The sequence below is a fragment of the Helianthus annuus genome, chromosome 4 (assembly GCF_002127325.2).
Source record: "Helianthus annuus cultivar XRQ/B chromosome 4, HanXRQr2.0-SUNRISE, whole genome shotgun sequence".
In the NCBI taxonomy this organism is placed as follows: Eukaryota; Viridiplantae; Streptophyta; class Magnoliopsida; order Asterales; family Asteraceae; genus Helianthus; species Helianthus annuus.
Window position 1 is genome coordinate 195,360,697 of NC_035436.2, and position 16,821 is coordinate 195,377,517.

Genomic DNA, 16,821 nt, shown 5'->3' on the forward strand with positions numbered 1-16,821 from the left:
AAACGGTCTATCGAACGTGTATAGACCCGCTCGTTTGAAGTGGTCAAACGAGAGGGTTATTCGGTTGACCGTGTGTGTTTGCTAGACAGTTTATGGTTGTTTAATGTTGGTGTCGAAGGATAAGGCATCGAAGGATTGTGTATCCTTCGATGAGCTCGAAAGATATCCATCGAAGGTTGAAGATGGACCTCGAAGGATATGGCATCCTTCGAGGTATGTGTGTATCTTTCGAAAGCTGGATGGTCGACAGATGATCTATCGACCAGTCAGTTTAATCCTTCGACCGTGCAACCTGTGTTTGGTATAAATACCAACACCTTGTCATTTGCAACACAAGAGTGAGAGCACAAGTGTGTGCAAGAGAGTGATAGGAGGTTTGAGTCCTCACCGGGAGAAATCACCACTTGATTTCTCCCTGGATGTATACTTCTTTGGTATTAGTTCGGTTTCCATGTAATCGGGCCGACTTGTAATGTTTACTACCGGATTAATACAAAAGTTGTTTGTTTATCATCTCTTTATCTCTTCCATCTTTGAACATGAACATGAAAATCACGGATTGGATCCCGAAACACGGACCTACAAGGTCCACACCGATGACCAACGTGCCGACCTTTTTACCAAAGCATTTGACAAATCAAGATTTGACTTTTTATTATTGGTAAACGGCATTAAGGTCAAGCAAGAGTAAACCAACATCGGAAAATCATTTTTGTAAATACCTTTGTGTTTTAAATTTGTCTTAGTTTGTTGATTTTAGGGGGAGTAAATTCAAAAATCGGAAAATCCAAAAACATCAAAAAATTTCAAAAACACAAAAACAATAGAAAAACAAAAATGAGTTTCCTGGCGAGCAAAAGAGAAAATGATAGTACATCAGTGGTCTATCCAAACCTCTTTAAACCTTAAATGAAAAACGATAAGCAGCTCCTCTATATAAGATGTATCGGTAGGCTCACAATCATTTTAAAGTGTGCAGGGTGATATAAACTTAAATCGACTGAAGACCAGGTGGGAACCATTCATTGGCATATGGTCTTAGTACCGAAATTTCGTTTGATAGATTGCCGAGGTTCTGAGATATTCGGTCTTTATGCTGCTTATCATCTGGGTATCATGGTTGTATCTTTTACCGAAAAATAACGGGGACGCAAGTCTAGATCTTCCATGATACCATACATACGTGTACATATTACATACTGCATTCGACCTCAATAAGTGATAAACAATCACATGTCCAAACAAATAAGTGATAAAATATCACATTTATCCGGGAGTCAAGTTCGTCTCTCTGCTGTACGGAAGTACTGACCTGTTCACGGACTTGCTCCTGTGCCCTCATGCATATGAAAATCAAGTTCCTCATCAATAAGTGATTGTATCACATGGGGCTTGTTTTCAAATCAAAATAAGTGAGAATCTCACATCTTATACGGTCAAACAGATGATAATCGGTATACTCACCGGTAAGATGAACCCTCGTGCATACCTTGATACGGGAATGTGTCGTGATGTGGATGAACACCGGTCGGTAAGTATAAATCATACCTTAACGTATCCCCTCGCCATGATTACATCTGATAAGTTGAGCTTAAGTGGACAACAATACCGATAATTGTTATAGGATGCTTATTTTAATGTTAACTAACTGAACAACAAGAGTGTTTTGGCATGACCGTACACTGATATGATTCTCTTACCCTCAAAACTCGCAAAAGGAATGTCTGTAAATATTTATTTACTGCTTAACTTTTATTGTCTTATTTTAAACAGTTTCGTCGTTTGGTGCATATCAGCACGACATTTGCGGTGATGTCGTTTGATAACACTCAAAGGATATTAAAATTGTTGTCTTTCGAAATATTAAAACACACCTAAAATCTGTTTTAATATAAACTTTATAAAAGCCAAAAAAAAAAATTTATTTCTTCTTTATTTTCGATCGTACGATGTTGGAGCTCGAGTCTTCGTTACCTGAAACCTGAACGAAAACCGAATTGGCTAAATCTTCATAAACGGTCGAAATTTGCAAGTTTTGCAAGTTAAATCTAAAATTGAGAAATTTATTAAACTTTCAAACTGTCGGACGGTGTTTGATTGAAACATGGTCATACGTGTGTCATTTGTTTATACTAACTATTCCAAGCAGTTGTTCTCATTACGCGTTTAGATTTCTTGCATGTGCAGATTCTAAAGGCTAGGAGAACATGGTCGATGACAAGCTTTGGAATGAAGACACGACGTGAAGGCACTCAAAAGATGAAGATGATCGAGTTGCCGCTGACCATCATCAACACCACAAGGATCTTAAGCTTTGAAGATCAAGTCATTCACGAGCATAACTCAAGGGGGAGCTTATGTTAAGGGGGAGTTTGTCAACACACTTCCTACATGATACGGGTAGTTTGTTGATACACTTTCTGCTTTCAAGACGTGAAGACTTTGAAGATCCTCTGACTTTGATGACTCGAAAGGACATCCGAGACTTGAAGACACGAAGATCAAAGATGATCAAGAACGAGACAAAGCTACAGCCAAGGGGGAGTTTGTCGGTGCACTTGTGTCTGTACTTTGTCTGTATTCGGTCTCAATGTAAAACGATGTCTATGTTAGTCTTGTAAGTTTGACCAAGTCAACTATCCTCCTAGTTTGACTTGGCCAAACAGTTTGTGCATGAATGTAAAATGTCTGTGCCGAAGGATGTCTCATCGAAGGATAGTTTAGATCCTTCGATGAGCTCGAAAGATGAATCTCGAAAGATCATCCTTCGAGATATACATAGGTCCTTCGACAGGTTTGACTTCGATAGATGATCCTTCGATCATCTATCGGATCCTTCGATCTGCCTTGATGATCCTTTGGACAGACTACCTGTGTTTGGGTATAAATACCCATGCAGTGTGTTCATTTGACATATGCACACAGACACATTCGAGAGATAGAGAGCATTCTGCTGTGAACACACACACACTTAGAGAGTTTGCAAAAACTGATTTGTAAACATTGTGCTTGTAACCGGAACCTTTCATTCGCATTAATACAAGTGGTGTTAATCGGTGAATCCTTGTGTGTTTGTGTTTGTGCTTGTTTCATCCCGGTTTGCTCACTAGCTTGGATTCCGCACTTGCTAGTGTGTTAGTATAACAAGGTTAAGGTTGAACCTCATCCTCCGAGAGGGACCTACACGAAACTACACGAAATTGAGTATTTTGCTCATTAAAAGTCTAAACTTAATGTCCATTGACTAATAACTAATATAAACCATAAGAATAGTTTTCTACGTGGGCCTATATCAGTGTTTGTATGGATATACCCTATTAATCTTTTTACATATATACATATCAGGGTTTTTTTTTAAATAACTTGCCATTCGAAATATCAGGCCCTGACCGGTGGTCCTTCCGCCCACCTAGGGCCGCCCCTGGTTCTAACTTCTCTATAGCAAGGTTGACTTTCTATTTACCATGTTTAAAATCTTAATCCATTGATTTAACTTGTTCCCACATTGACTTATTGGATATAGAGCATCAAATTTGAGTTTGACTCATTCCAAACAAGAACTATATGGTTGGAACTAGGGGTGCAAAAGAGTCGAGCTACTCGCAAACTACTCGAGCTTAACTCAAAAAAAAAGCTCGAAATAAGCTAAGCTCAGGCCTAGAAACAAGCTCTTTTAGTAAACGAGCCGAGCGTAAACTTTGTTTATCGAGCTCGAGTCGGCTCGCGAGCCTTAATGAGCCACTGTTTATATAACTTTTAACTAATATATTAAATATATATTTAAACAAAAATATTTACAATTTGTAAAAATATGAAAAATAACAAATTTACCTATAAAATAATAATTATAATTAATTTAAATAATTAAAAATTAATAAAGGAGACGATCTTTTGCTTGAAAAACTATCTACAAACCGAGCTTGAGCTCGATAAGTTAAACGAGCTCGAGCATAGTCAAGCTTAGACTCGACCCTACTGCACCCTAGTTAGAACTTCATTTAGGAAAGCATCTTTGATTTTTTTTAAGTGAGTTTAAAAAAAACTTATCCCATTTCATCAAATCTTCCATTTTTTTTCTAGTTTCACACTTGAACTATAAGTTCAAACCATTTAAATGAGTAAACCCCATTTAAAATCTTACATGATACACTTTTTTGGTTATTGGAAGAACGTACCCAAGTAATCTCTTTGAGAATCATGAAAGAAATCTTATATTTTATTCCTTTTGAAAGATACGCGAGTGAATCAATCAACCTATTGATATTGGAAGATCCAAAGGATTTTTTCCAGTAAGTATTGGTGTTGGGGCTGGAAAAGTCTTGGTGTTAGCTAGAGATGGAAAAGTCTGATGGATCAATGCCCCAGTAGAATAAAGATCAACTATAAACAACCTATAAATCTTGTTTCTGAAACATCCTTCTCAGGTAGACCATACCGTTGGAATTGGGGAGGTAACGATTCAGGTAGATTGATGTGCTATCAATTATACATATTTATTATGCATATTTACCCCATTTATATGTACTTTTAAAGCATTTTTATACGGAAACGGAACCTAAATAATTCTTTTTTTTATATTTTTTTTAGGATTTGAAGGTCCAAAGTTGAAAAAAGCGAAAACCGATGAAAAACGAACGGAAAATACAAGTTTCCAGGATGCACACCCATGCACCACAAGGTGTACGACCGTGCACAAGCGCCTTGACCCACATTTTGGAAAATTAACAAAGATCATATAAGTGTGGTGTGCAATGAAGAAAACTTTAGGCATACTCGTGCATGTCCAGGCACGACCGTGCTTCCACTAAAGACAAATCATACAATACAAAATAGGAGACCAGAAGTACACCTATTGTGGGACGGTGCATCTCGCCCATGCACATTCGTGCACCCTTGGACCTCAACTCCCCTATAAATGGAGGTCTCATCCCTTTATTTCAAACATGCCCTTCTTTGCTCTCTTATTCCCTGATTTTCTACAGCCCCCAAAGCTAATAGACTTGTGCCTAGTAGGCCTTGTTCTTTCTTCCTTAAAGGCTCTAATTCCTTGGAAAAGTTTGGATGATCCATGGATATTGGTTCTTCAATGTCTAAGTATGCCATAATCATGATGCATCCTAGGCACCCTTTGCCATCCATGATGCCTATCTTGTTTTTGGCAGACATAAATTCGTCATCTCATATGCCCAATCGCAATATGTTTTTCGGTTAACACATCATTAACGTGCATTCGTTTGGGATAGTCAGATGGGTGAAGATAGTAAGGGGAATTGTGATCAATGACACTTCCATCACACTTGGAAGATTTTAGAATTTCATCACCGGCCATGGTTGTTGTGATCGGCGGCTTATGGTTTAGGGTTTTCGAGGTTTATTTGAGTGGTGATCCACCCGCTCTAATACCATAAAGAAGTGGTATCAAGACTTAATTTTTTTTATTAATCAGCAGACGAACATTTATACCTTTTGGGTTTGAGAAAAAAGAAAATGCCAATCAAGGCTAAAATAAATAATGCAGTAATAAAGAAATAGGATCAAAGGAAAATAATTTCAAATCCTTATAAAATATGAGTTGGATAGGAGATGAAGAAGGGATTAGTGATTTTTGGTAAAATAGAGTTGTTACTAATAGATTTTGTTGATATATCTAGTCTGTTATAGTAAGGTAATCATTTTAGACAAAAGTTGTATTATCACCAGTTGTAATAAAGCGAAATGAAATTGACTAACGAAAGTGTTCGAAGCCTTTCATAAAGGGGACTTGCTAAGAACCTTAAGATCGAGGTACTTATCATTATATGACTTGAAAACCAATAATGAGATGATAGTTCATAACACGGCAACTATTTTTCATTAATTAGAGATAGCTAAGGAGCGTTAATTAGGCCAAAGATGCGGGCTTTACCAATTGAAAAGGAATCACGAGTATGAAAAGTACATCTTGCCAATATTTGGCTATGATAGAAATAGTCTAACAAGAATGTTTAAAGGCACATTTAAGTCAGCTTTTCTATACATTGAACACCTATACAAACTTATTTTCACTCTATAACTTTCCCTCTAGAGATAGTCCCCATGGTTAAAGGAAGTTACAATTATTTGATTGATTACTAGTGCGCAAAAAACTAACGGTCTGTTTGGCTCGTGGGATGTTTTTATTGAAATGGAAATGGAATTAAAAGGTCGGGGATATAACAGTCCGTTTCGCATGGTTTCTTACAATCTCTCATGCGTCCACGTGGGGGAAACTTTTCCTCCTTATTCACTTCTTGGTGATTGGTGTCGTAAGGTCGTTCAATAACATGTTTAGAAAGTGTGTTATATTCACTTTTACTAGTAAAGAGCAAGTATGGTGTCGAATCCATGCAAAATTAGTGGAAAGTGTTATAGTTCATGGGGTTTTCATTGATTGGCTAGTTCTAAAGTTATTATTTTGTTTGATTGAGAATGTTGCTATGAAAAACAATTATGGGAAAAAAGGACCAATCTATAGGTTTTCGAGTTGTTAAGCACCTAGTTTGTTGCGAATTCGAAATCACATAGACATGATTGTAAACCTACTTGTTTTGATAGATAATTAACTATTAATATATTTGGTTGCAATGATCCATGATTGAAACCAAAATATTGATGCAACAAAATAGTAACCTAATTAATTACCAATCCTAAGTATCACAAACACAATCGAATTCAATGGCTAAAGGTAAAAAAACAATGACAACTTAGATTTTAATCCCAATTGTTGAAGAACAAAACCAAAAAGCTAATGAAAACGAGTGTACGTTTATAATCCAAAAGTTGTTTAATCAAAACAACTAAACATAAAGATTCAACTAACTAACTGAATGATTAGACAAAATCCAAATCCAAAGTATGTAGCAACCGTTATCACGATTACTAACACAAACCCTAGTCCCAGAGATATTACGGGTGGTTTTGCCACTCATATTCGTCATTAGATCTTTAATTTATGTTTGGTATCTTGATTGCATGATAGAATTGAATGGATTGAGGTTGGGAACTCCAAAAATCATCATTAGGAAGTCAAAAAACGGCTAGGGTTGATGATCTTTGCGTTTGAGGGACGTTTAACCTTAAATAGAGTGAGAAATAAGGAATTTTGAGTATCAAATCTGGTCATGGCATAAGGTGGCACCAAAACCAACGCCAAGTGAAAATTTTTTGTTATATTGCACCAAAAAAGGTGCAACCTGGCGTCCCAAACATGGTGTCAGCGCATGTATGCTTTCAATTCTCCATAATGGTTCCCGAAACCCCTCCGCTATGCTTCAAAAGGCATACATTAAGCTCCGGATACCTGCAAATTATAACCAACTCAAAGTACACCATTTTCATACACATATCATGTAAAACCTCAAAGTTAAACACTTTAAAACAGGTTAAATACCCTCACATCACTTAGTAGTCCCTACTTCATTGTTCTCTTCATTATATCAAAATTTGAGCTTGCGTTAGTTTATTAGTGACGATATATATATATATATATATATATATATATATATATATATATATATATATATATATATATATATATATATATATATATATATTATATTCATACGCTAAAATAATATATCTAAATATTAATAAATAAAAAATAAATAAATAGAAATTATACTCGTTGGAGTTATAGGCCAGAGTAAAACGTCTGCAGTCTGCGAACCACATCTGCAGACATCTGCAGCTGAAAAGGTGGAACAAACCTCTGCAGTCTGCAAGAAGAAGACTGTTTGTTTTTTCGAAGACTTACTTGGGTTCTAGCACTTAACATATTTCGAAGGCTTAACAGATTTCGAAGGCTTAACAAACAGCACCTAAAGCTGAGTGGATCATATATCCTATGATCAAAACAATCAATATTTTAAAAAAAGTTCAGTGGATACTCGAAGGATTAACAAACAGCTTCCAACTTTTAAAAAAAGACAAAGTGAATCAATGAATTCATTAACAGGTCAAACAAAATCAGTGAATTCATTAACAGGTCAAACAAAATCAGTGTAATTCATATATCCTATGATCAAAAAAATCAAATTTGATTATCTTAGCTTAAAACTAAAGTTACCTGTGGAGAATCCTAACAAGAAAAACCCTAAGAGGTTGAAGAAAGGGGATTGCAGGGTTGGTTTCCTGCTAATCCAAGGTTGAAGAAAGGGGACCGAGCAGGTTAAAATTAAAGTTACATGTGGAGAAAGGTTGAAGAAAGGGGATCGAGCAGGTTAAAGAAAGGTTGAAGAAAGGGGATTGAGCAGGTTAAAATTAAAGTTACCTGTGGAGAATCGCTGCTAAGGAGATCTTGACGGAGGTGGGGAAGAAACGACGGAGCGTCGCTGCTGTGGAGATCTCGACGGAGGTGACGGCTGTGGAGATACAATGGAACGTCGTTGTGTACGAAGAAGATGATACTAGGGTTGTGAAAGAGAAGAATGGTTTAGAAGAGGTGTGAAGATGTGAGGCCAAGTCTGTTTGAGGAAGTGGTTTGGAAGAGGTTTTTTAATGAAATCACTTTCAAAAAACAAACAAGCTGCAGATTCAAACGTCTGCGCGTGGTCTGCGTGGGGCAGACATAAGAGGTTCTGAAGTGCTTTTCTCAAAAAACAAACACCGCCATAGTCTGTTGAACCCACTCATCTTGAAATTTAAATCCTTTCATTATGAATGTATTTGGCTGAGAATCATGTTGCTTCCAACTAGTAATGCTTTGAAATGTGCAAGAACTCTGAGTCAGTCTTTTGTTGATTTTTAACATTTGGGTATATGAACGTAGGAAGAAAACCCTTGGCCAATGCAACTTCTTGTTTGATATTCCAAATCCTATCAAGTGCCTATTTAGAGAAATTTCATTTATTTTGAGCGGGTCCTCGTTATGATCCAAATCTTCTTCTTCATCATCTTGTACATTCTTGTTCTTCTTCATCATTAGTAAGGTATTGGCTTTCTTCAACACGAATTGCGTTACAATATGGTAGATTTTGGTAGCGGGTGTTGAATAGGTTTCGAGTTGTAGCAATTTGAATAGTCATGTTTGGTATACAGTGGCGGACCCAGGAATTTTTCTATGGGGGTGCGGAACATTTTTAAAAATTTTATGCCCTAGGTATATAAGTAAAAAAATCGGTTCGTATCGGGTCGGGTCGGGTCGGGTCATGTAAAATAAACGAACATCAAACTAAATTTATATAATCATCAAAAACATGTCAAACCTTGTTACAAACATAATTAAAACGTCGACGCCCTACGGGTTTTCATTTTTTGAAATCTATCCAAAATATCATCTAAAACTAATTTCTTAAGCAATTCTTTCTTTATATAACATAAGTTCATCGCTCCATAACATAATGTTTCAATTTTAATTTTCAACTATTCAAGCCCTAGAAATCATAACGTAAGTTGTAATCACCCTAAAAATATATAAACAACATAATCACCCTAAAAATATATAAACAACATAATCACCCTAAAAATCATCTAAACAACCATAAACAACGTCAAAACACATAAAATTTGAAACCTATTTAACAACTTTATTACCCTTTTTTCTCCTATAATATCAACCAAACTCATCAAAATAACAAAGAAACTTACCCGTGTTCGGATTCCGTTTAGATTTGGTGTCAAACGATGGTGGTATGGTGGCTGATTATGGTGGTCGCCGGCTGTTGGACTGTTGTCGCTGGGTGATGTTGTTCGTTGGCAGTGCAGGGACGCAAGAGAGAGAGAGCGGGAGAGGATTTCTAAAGGTTTTGGGCTTTAATTATTTTATTATAGTTTGAAATATTGTTGGGTTTGGTTAATGGGCTAAGACTTAGTGGGCTAGCTAGTTGGGAATTATAAGTGGGTAAAGGTATGTGTATTTGGGTTTAAAATATAAATTGATAACACTTTTTACCTAAGGGGTGCGGACGAAAAATTTCAAGGGCGCGGTCGAAAAATTTCAAGGGGTGTGGACGGAAAATTCCAAGGGGTGCGGACGGGATTTTCGACGGAATTTAGCACTAAATTATTTTTTCCTCGGGGGTGCGCCCGCCCACCTTGGGTTGGCTTTAGGCCCGCCCTTGTTGGTATATGTGGATATTGTGGTTAGAATTATGGATATTGAAATAGTTGTAGCGGAATTGGTTAATTTTGGCTTGAACTCGAACCATCCTTCAATTTAGATGATTTGTGGGTGGCCTTCGATTTCTTGTTTTGGATCCATTTAAGTAGAAGATTAGAAAATCATTTTGAAATTCGATAAAAATGATGCAATTTGTAGTTTTAAAAATAATCTATTTTTTTATAAACCCACGATACAATTAGCGATACAATTAGCGTTAAAAAATCAAATGTCCAAAAAAGTAACACTTGTCTCATCGGCTTGAACCAGGATTAGCTATCTGATTTTCACATTCTGACTCTCATGTTTTTTACAATTCGAGCCAATTGCAGCGGTGCTCCCGCCGAACCCAAAGAACCCAAATCATGAACCCGAGAACCCCCTACACCCTTGTAGCCTTATATGCAATGCAATAAACATAGATGGGGTAAAGTAAAAAAAATCAATTTGAAAGAAACATCACAATAATAATACAATGATTCATGTGTCATAAACAACAAAAGAACAATAATATAATATTAAGGAAAAAACAAGGAAGAAAGGGGTTGTAGGGTTTGATTCATCCAAGTGCTATCCTATATAGTGGGTCTCCCTCTCTCGTTCTCTTTTCTCTCACATTCTCATTTGTAACTTCCTTCTCACATGTCTTTGAGAACACACACACATAAACATAAACATAAGGAGGTCAGATCCCAAAGGTTGTTAATCTGTCCATCAATCAATCCAAATACATTGTTCAGTCAATCTTATCAATCAATCAAATCAATCTGTGAGAGAGAATCCATCAAGAGAGAGAAAATAGAGAGTAGAAAGTGAGGAAAATTATGTCATCTTCAGCTGCTTTTTCACCGGACCACCACCATCACCACCACCTCTCTCTCCCCTCCGAGCAGCTGTGTTATGTCCAATGCAACTTTTGTGAAACTATCCTTGCGGTACAAAACATCATCATCATTATCAACCTTATTACTTATATATATACACACATATCTCTCCTGTTGAAGCCATCACAATCTTGAATAAACTCTCAAATACTTTTACAACTATAGATCTTTGATATGATTATCTTTGTTTCAAATATTCTTAAAGATTTTCAGGATGTACCTGAAAGAAAAACAAAAGGAATATTATAAAATGTTGATGATAGATAGATAAATAATATCTTTGTTGGTGTTGTAGGTGAGTGTTCCTTGCAGCAGTTTGTACACAACTGTTACCGTCCGATGTGGGCACTGCACTAATCTCTTGTCGGTCAACATGCGACTCTTCCCAGCTTCGGCCGCCGCCAACACTGCTGCTACTCAATTCCATCTGGGCCATAATTTCTTCTCTCCTCAAAACATTATGGTATAAATTTACTAAAAATATATTTATCCAAAACAATATCTATGCCTTCTGTTAGATTTTTAAAAAGAGAACGTACCCAGATGGGTATTTCACGGGTAATTCATGAAATCTTTTTTTAAAGGTTTTCAAATCACATATGATGTACATCTACTCTCTAATTTCTACCATTCATTTTCCAAAAAAAAAAAGTAAAATAAAAGGATTTTTAGGGTTAGGGTTTTTTTTATTTACTTATCTTTTGTGTGTGTGTGTTTGACACATAATTATGGTTTTTTCTCAACTTTTTCTTTGTGGGAATCTTGGGTTGCTTCCAGATTCTCCCATTGTATATATGGGTTTCAAAAGAATTTTTTTTTTTTTTTTAAAGATCAAAAAAAGTTATCATCTAGACCTAATTCTCTAAAATGTTTACATATATGTTTACTTAAGATGTGAAACAAATATATTCAGGAGGAGATGAGAAACACCCCATCTAACTTGTTCATGAATCTACCAAATCCAAACGACCCCTTTGCACCTGTTAGAGTTGATGAGCTTCCTAAACCTCCTGTGGCGAACAGACGTAAGATTTCAGTCCTTTTGTTCTTTGGTTTCAATTTTTTTTTTTTAATTTTGTTTTACTAACTATACATTAAGTAAGAAGTTATATGAAAGTATTAATTAGTTATTTTGACATAATATACTATACTATTTGTGATTCTAATCTTGAGTAGTTTTGAGAAAATGAAGCATGATTACGAAATTATTACAGTATTTGTACTTTCAAAAGCTTTATACACTCAACTGGATCTTGAAAACTCTTGTTTTTGGTAACAAGAAAGAGACTCTTTCTCTAGATTTTATTTCATGTCTTTCCCTTCTTTGTTGTTTCTGAATTTTATAATTTTTGCAACCAAAAAGGTAACTTTACCTCATCAACTATGCAACGAGTTACATTACTGCTCATTCAAGAAACCCTAATATTCTATCCCCTAACAAGACCTAATATAGTAATACTCACCTCTTTGTTTGTTTGTTTTTTTAAAACAATAATTTCTTCATTTTTTATTTTTTTTTTTGTTTTCTCACGGTTTGGATCTTTGTTCTTAGATCTGATATTTCAGACCTTTTATTTGCTTTTATGTTTTAAAGTTTATCAAAATCAGAAAGTGTTTCTACCCCAGAAAGTAAAATGGTCACAATTGTTTGATAGATAAAGATAATGATGATGTTATGATAGGGGCGAGAGAGGTGGTGTATGAAGAAGATAGTTTAAAAATAGTCAGAAGTGAAACGATTTTAATGTATTGTCTGTTTACTTTGTCGCTTTGTTTGTCTTGTATTTGCAGCTCCAGAAAAGCGCCAAAGAGTGCCTTCTGCTTACAACAGATTCATAAAGTAAGTATCTTTAACTTTTAACACATAAAAGATATATCTTTGATCACAAAATCTTTTTACACATTAAAATATATAACCAGTGTACAAAACATAAGGAAATGTGTCATGTGTGGGTGTACTGACGACTCCAATCAAAATAATTTCACCATTATTTGTGTTACAAAAGAGCGAGCTTAAATTTTTTCTTTCTTTTGAAAGATTTAAGCTAATGATCTTCAATAGAAGAGGATCTATATGTTATAGCTAGGGCTATAAATGAACCGAACGAACACGAAAAAGGTCATGTTCGTTAAGGAAATGAAGATGTTCGTGAACTTTTCGCGAACACATGTCGAACAAAAGTTTATATTCGTGTTCGTTTGTTAAGGAATTTTAGTTGTTTGTGAACACTGGTAATGACGAACATAAATAAACATTAAACTTTAAATTAAAAAAAAACACCATTAATCTTAAATATCTAACACAAGTAGTCAAATACAAACATTAAATAATAAATCAAGAATACACAAGAAGTCTACTAAAAGCAAAATAGGAGAAATCAAGTTTAGTTAACTTAAGACATAATTATCTAAAGTTACTTAGACATACCGTAAAAAATGTCTTTAGTGTCCAACTTTTTAATATGAGGGTTTACAATTTACTATTTTTTAATATAATTATTAACTAATGCTTAGGGTGGAAAGTAAAAAAAAGGAGGAAAGTATAACTTAAGAGGGAAAGTGGAATATTAAAAAGCATTAAAACTTATAACAAATTAACATAATCAAACAAACACGAACAAAACTGAACGAATGTAAACGAACGTTCACGAACGTAGTCGAATGAAAGAGACCTTTGTTCGTGTTCGTACATTTAGTTAATCGAACGGAATATCTTGTTCATGTTCGTTCATTAACTAAACGAACAAACATAAACGAATTTCCCGTCGAACGGTTCACGAACTGTTCGCTAAACGTTTGATTCGTTTACAACCCTAGTTACAGCTAATTGCTTGTTAAAATTTATTGACATTTTATATTTATAAACGAAAACATGAAGTTGTTTTATTATGATATAAGCATTTAAGTTGAAAGAATGTATGATGAACATGCTAGAACATAAAGAACAAAAACAAACTTCAAATCTGAAATTTGAAAGTACCCTTAATTTTAATTTTGTGAGTTAAAATGATATAAGCATTTAAGTTGAAAGAACGTATGATGAACATGCTAGAACATAAAGAACAAAAACAAACTTCAAATCTGAAATTTTAAAGTACCCTTAATTTTAATTTTGTGAGTTAAAATGATATAAGCATTTAAGTTGAAAGAACGTATGATGAACATGCTAGAACATAAAGAACAAGAACAAACTTCAAATCTGAAATTTTAAAGTACCCTTAATTTCAATTTTGTAAGTTAAAAGGGTACTGTTTAGACAGCATGGTGGTACAACTTATTAATTGTATCTCTTGTACTATAAATGCAAATGGTTGCAAAAGTGACCTCCATATATATATGTGTGTACTCTCTCTGTGTATATGCTAGTGGATACATTGATGTTTGATCTCAAGTGTTGGTTTTAACACTGTAGTTAATAAACTCTAATAGTTAATGAAAATTTGCAAGCACTAAGTTTGGCTCAGAAGAATTGTTTATTTTTTCTAAGTCAAATATATATGTTAATACATGTATTTTTCTAAGTCAAATATATATGTTGATACATGTATGACAAATATAATGACGTAATGTGTAACAAATAAGCGATATATGCACTTTAATTTTATGAGGTAGAAAACTATTTTGTTTTAACCAATATTAACCACTAAAAATTATGACAAACTAGAGCTTTGTAGTTCCTTTTTGAAATACTTCAAATACTAAATTTACTATATATATATATGTGTGTGTATTATAATAATAGATGAGAAAAAGAAAATTTGAATATTCTAATTTTAAACCTATGAATTGCAGGGAAGAGATCCAACGTATCAAAGCAGGAAACCCTGATATCAGTCACAGAGAGGCCTTCAGTGCAGCTGCAAAAAATGTGAGATTAAATAATATTCTTGTTTTTCTAGCTTAAATCCAAAAAAAAACATCTAACTAGTTTCTTTTTTAAACTAGGGTTGTTCTTTTTATCTAATTCTTTTATCTGATTATTTGTTTTCTAAGTGGGCCCATTTTCCTCACATCCACTTCGGACTCATGCCTGATCAACCCGTGAAGAAACCCAATGTGTGCCAACAGGTAATAAACTCTAACAATAATAATAATCCAATACTATCTTGGACCTTGGTTTAAATTCTTTTTATGTTCTTATCCTTTATGTGCTTATGTTTCACTGCATACATATGTATCTTTATGTTTGATTTTATACAGGAGGGAGAGGACCTGCTCATGAAAGATGGATTTCTGACTGCAGCCAATGTGGGTGTTTCACCTTATTAAAAAATTGAAGGGCTAAGTTATAAATAGCTAATTAGGGTTTTTATATTTGGTGTGTACTTTTGCTTGAATGTCTAATAAAGACCGAATTATTAGGGGTTCTTGTTTTATCCTATCATCTTAAAATGAAAGTCTCTTGCTTTATCATATCAAAAGGGAGATCTCATGTTTAATGTCTAGTAATTAGTCACTCTTGAAGGCCCTTTCATGCTGATTCTACTCATCCCATCCAATTTGTAACATGATTAATCTCATGTTCTGACATTGCTTTTTTCTTTTTCTTAAAGCATTAGGAGGTAATTTGGGACTACATTTCTTTTTTAAATGAGGGAATTAATAGAGGATGGAGAGACATGTGCTAAGTTACCTTCTTATGTCATTGAATACCATTTGATATGCCATCCTTGTGATTTGAAGAAGATGGTTGTGTGGTTCATCCACCTACCAAACTTACCATCACCATTGTTGTCCATTTCGAATTTAATGTGAATAGCCTTTAAAGTGTCTAGCCACACTATGAATGAGCCATTCTTCTCTACTATGCCTTGACACAATATTAATCAAATCGCATGGTAGAACTAGCTCTTGATCTATAAGAGAGGCCAGTTGGAGTTGTTTTTTTTATCTAATATAGATTAGCCTTAACGATACACCATCAAAGCAGCGGAGAGAGGGATTGAGATGGTACAATTTGGGATTACGATAGTGGACATGGGATTGAGAGGACCACCCAACTCTGAGGTGTACTATAAGATATGCAGATATGATTAAAGCTTTAGCTTCGGTAGGTAGGTTAGTCTAGAAGGTCTGGATGCAAAAATCTTAGGTGCTTTGGCTGTTTGTAGTTCGAACAGGGATAGCTTCTGTTGTAGTCCTGGATAAGCTCGTGACTCGCTCTGGCATGCATACTCGGGGAGTAGTATGACAATTGGGTAGTTCAACAATCTAGCTAGTGATCGAGACTCGTAAATGTGGGTTAACAATTAACAAAGCACGATGGCGGACACGTGAATTTTTTCATGGATGTCACTAATACTTGGTGTTTGAATATCTATCATTGTGATTTTAGTGAATGTTAGAGAGAAGTAGATTAACCATGTTGGTCCCTAGTACACTTCGGATCTTCTATATAAGGATCAAATACAGTTGTGCATAATTGCGTAATCAAAACATGCGAGTGTCATGAGTGCAATCATCATGTAAATTTGATATGTAAGGTAGAAACGTGAACACAAGATGTAAATATCGATTCGTTCATTCTCTGATTTCACTTGTTGAATAGGTCTATAGACTCTGAAATGTCAAATAGTTCAAAAGGTTACAATGAAACAAGTCCTACACACCTATTTATAGTGAAAATCAATAATTATCGTTAGTTTCGCTTGCTTACAGACAATAAGCAAAGGACTAGACTCGCTTGTCTAGGTTCGCTTCCTAGATGTATTCGCTTACAGACTTACTCAAATCAAGATAAACACGCAAAAACGATCTTTAAGCTCTTGTCATCCAAAACATGCACTAACAATCACTTGAATAATAAATGAGTATTTTTTTGTT

The 16,821-nt window shown here is 34.9% G+C and overlaps 1 protein-coding gene across 1 annotated transcript; it reads left to right on the forward strand.

Moving 5' to 3' along the window:
* Nucleotides 1-10,668: 10,668 nt before the first annotated feature.
* LOC110937745 (axial regulator YABBY 1) lies at nucleotides 10,669-15,478 on the forward strand. The gene is made up of 7 exons (XM_022180201.2): nucleotides 10,669-11,049; nucleotides 11,294-11,461; nucleotides 11,912-12,023; nucleotides 12,790-12,838; nucleotides 14,791-14,866; nucleotides 14,992-15,066; nucleotides 15,199-15,478. Exons 1-7 carry the CDS (start codon nucleotides 10,939-10,941, stop codon nucleotides 15,265-15,267), a joined length of 660 nt encoding a protein of 219 aa, XP_022035893.1. The 5' UTR covers nucleotides 10,669-10,938; the 3' UTR covers nucleotides 15,268-15,478.
* The last annotated feature ends 1,343 nt before the right edge of the window (nucleotides 15,479-16,821 follow it).

Coding starts and splice junctions, on each gene's coding strand:
- LOC110937745 (XM_022180201.2), top strand. CDS start 10,939: ATGTCATCTTCAGCTGCTTTTTCACCGGACCACCACCATCACCACCAC. Junction 11,462..11,911: donor TCTCTCCTCAAAACATTATG/GTATAAATTTAC, acceptor AAATATATTCAG/GAGGAGATGAGAAACACCCC. Junction 12,024..12,789: donor ACCTCCTGTGGCGAACAGAC/GTAAGATTTCAG, acceptor TTGTATTTGCAG/CTCCAGAAAAGCGCCAAAGA.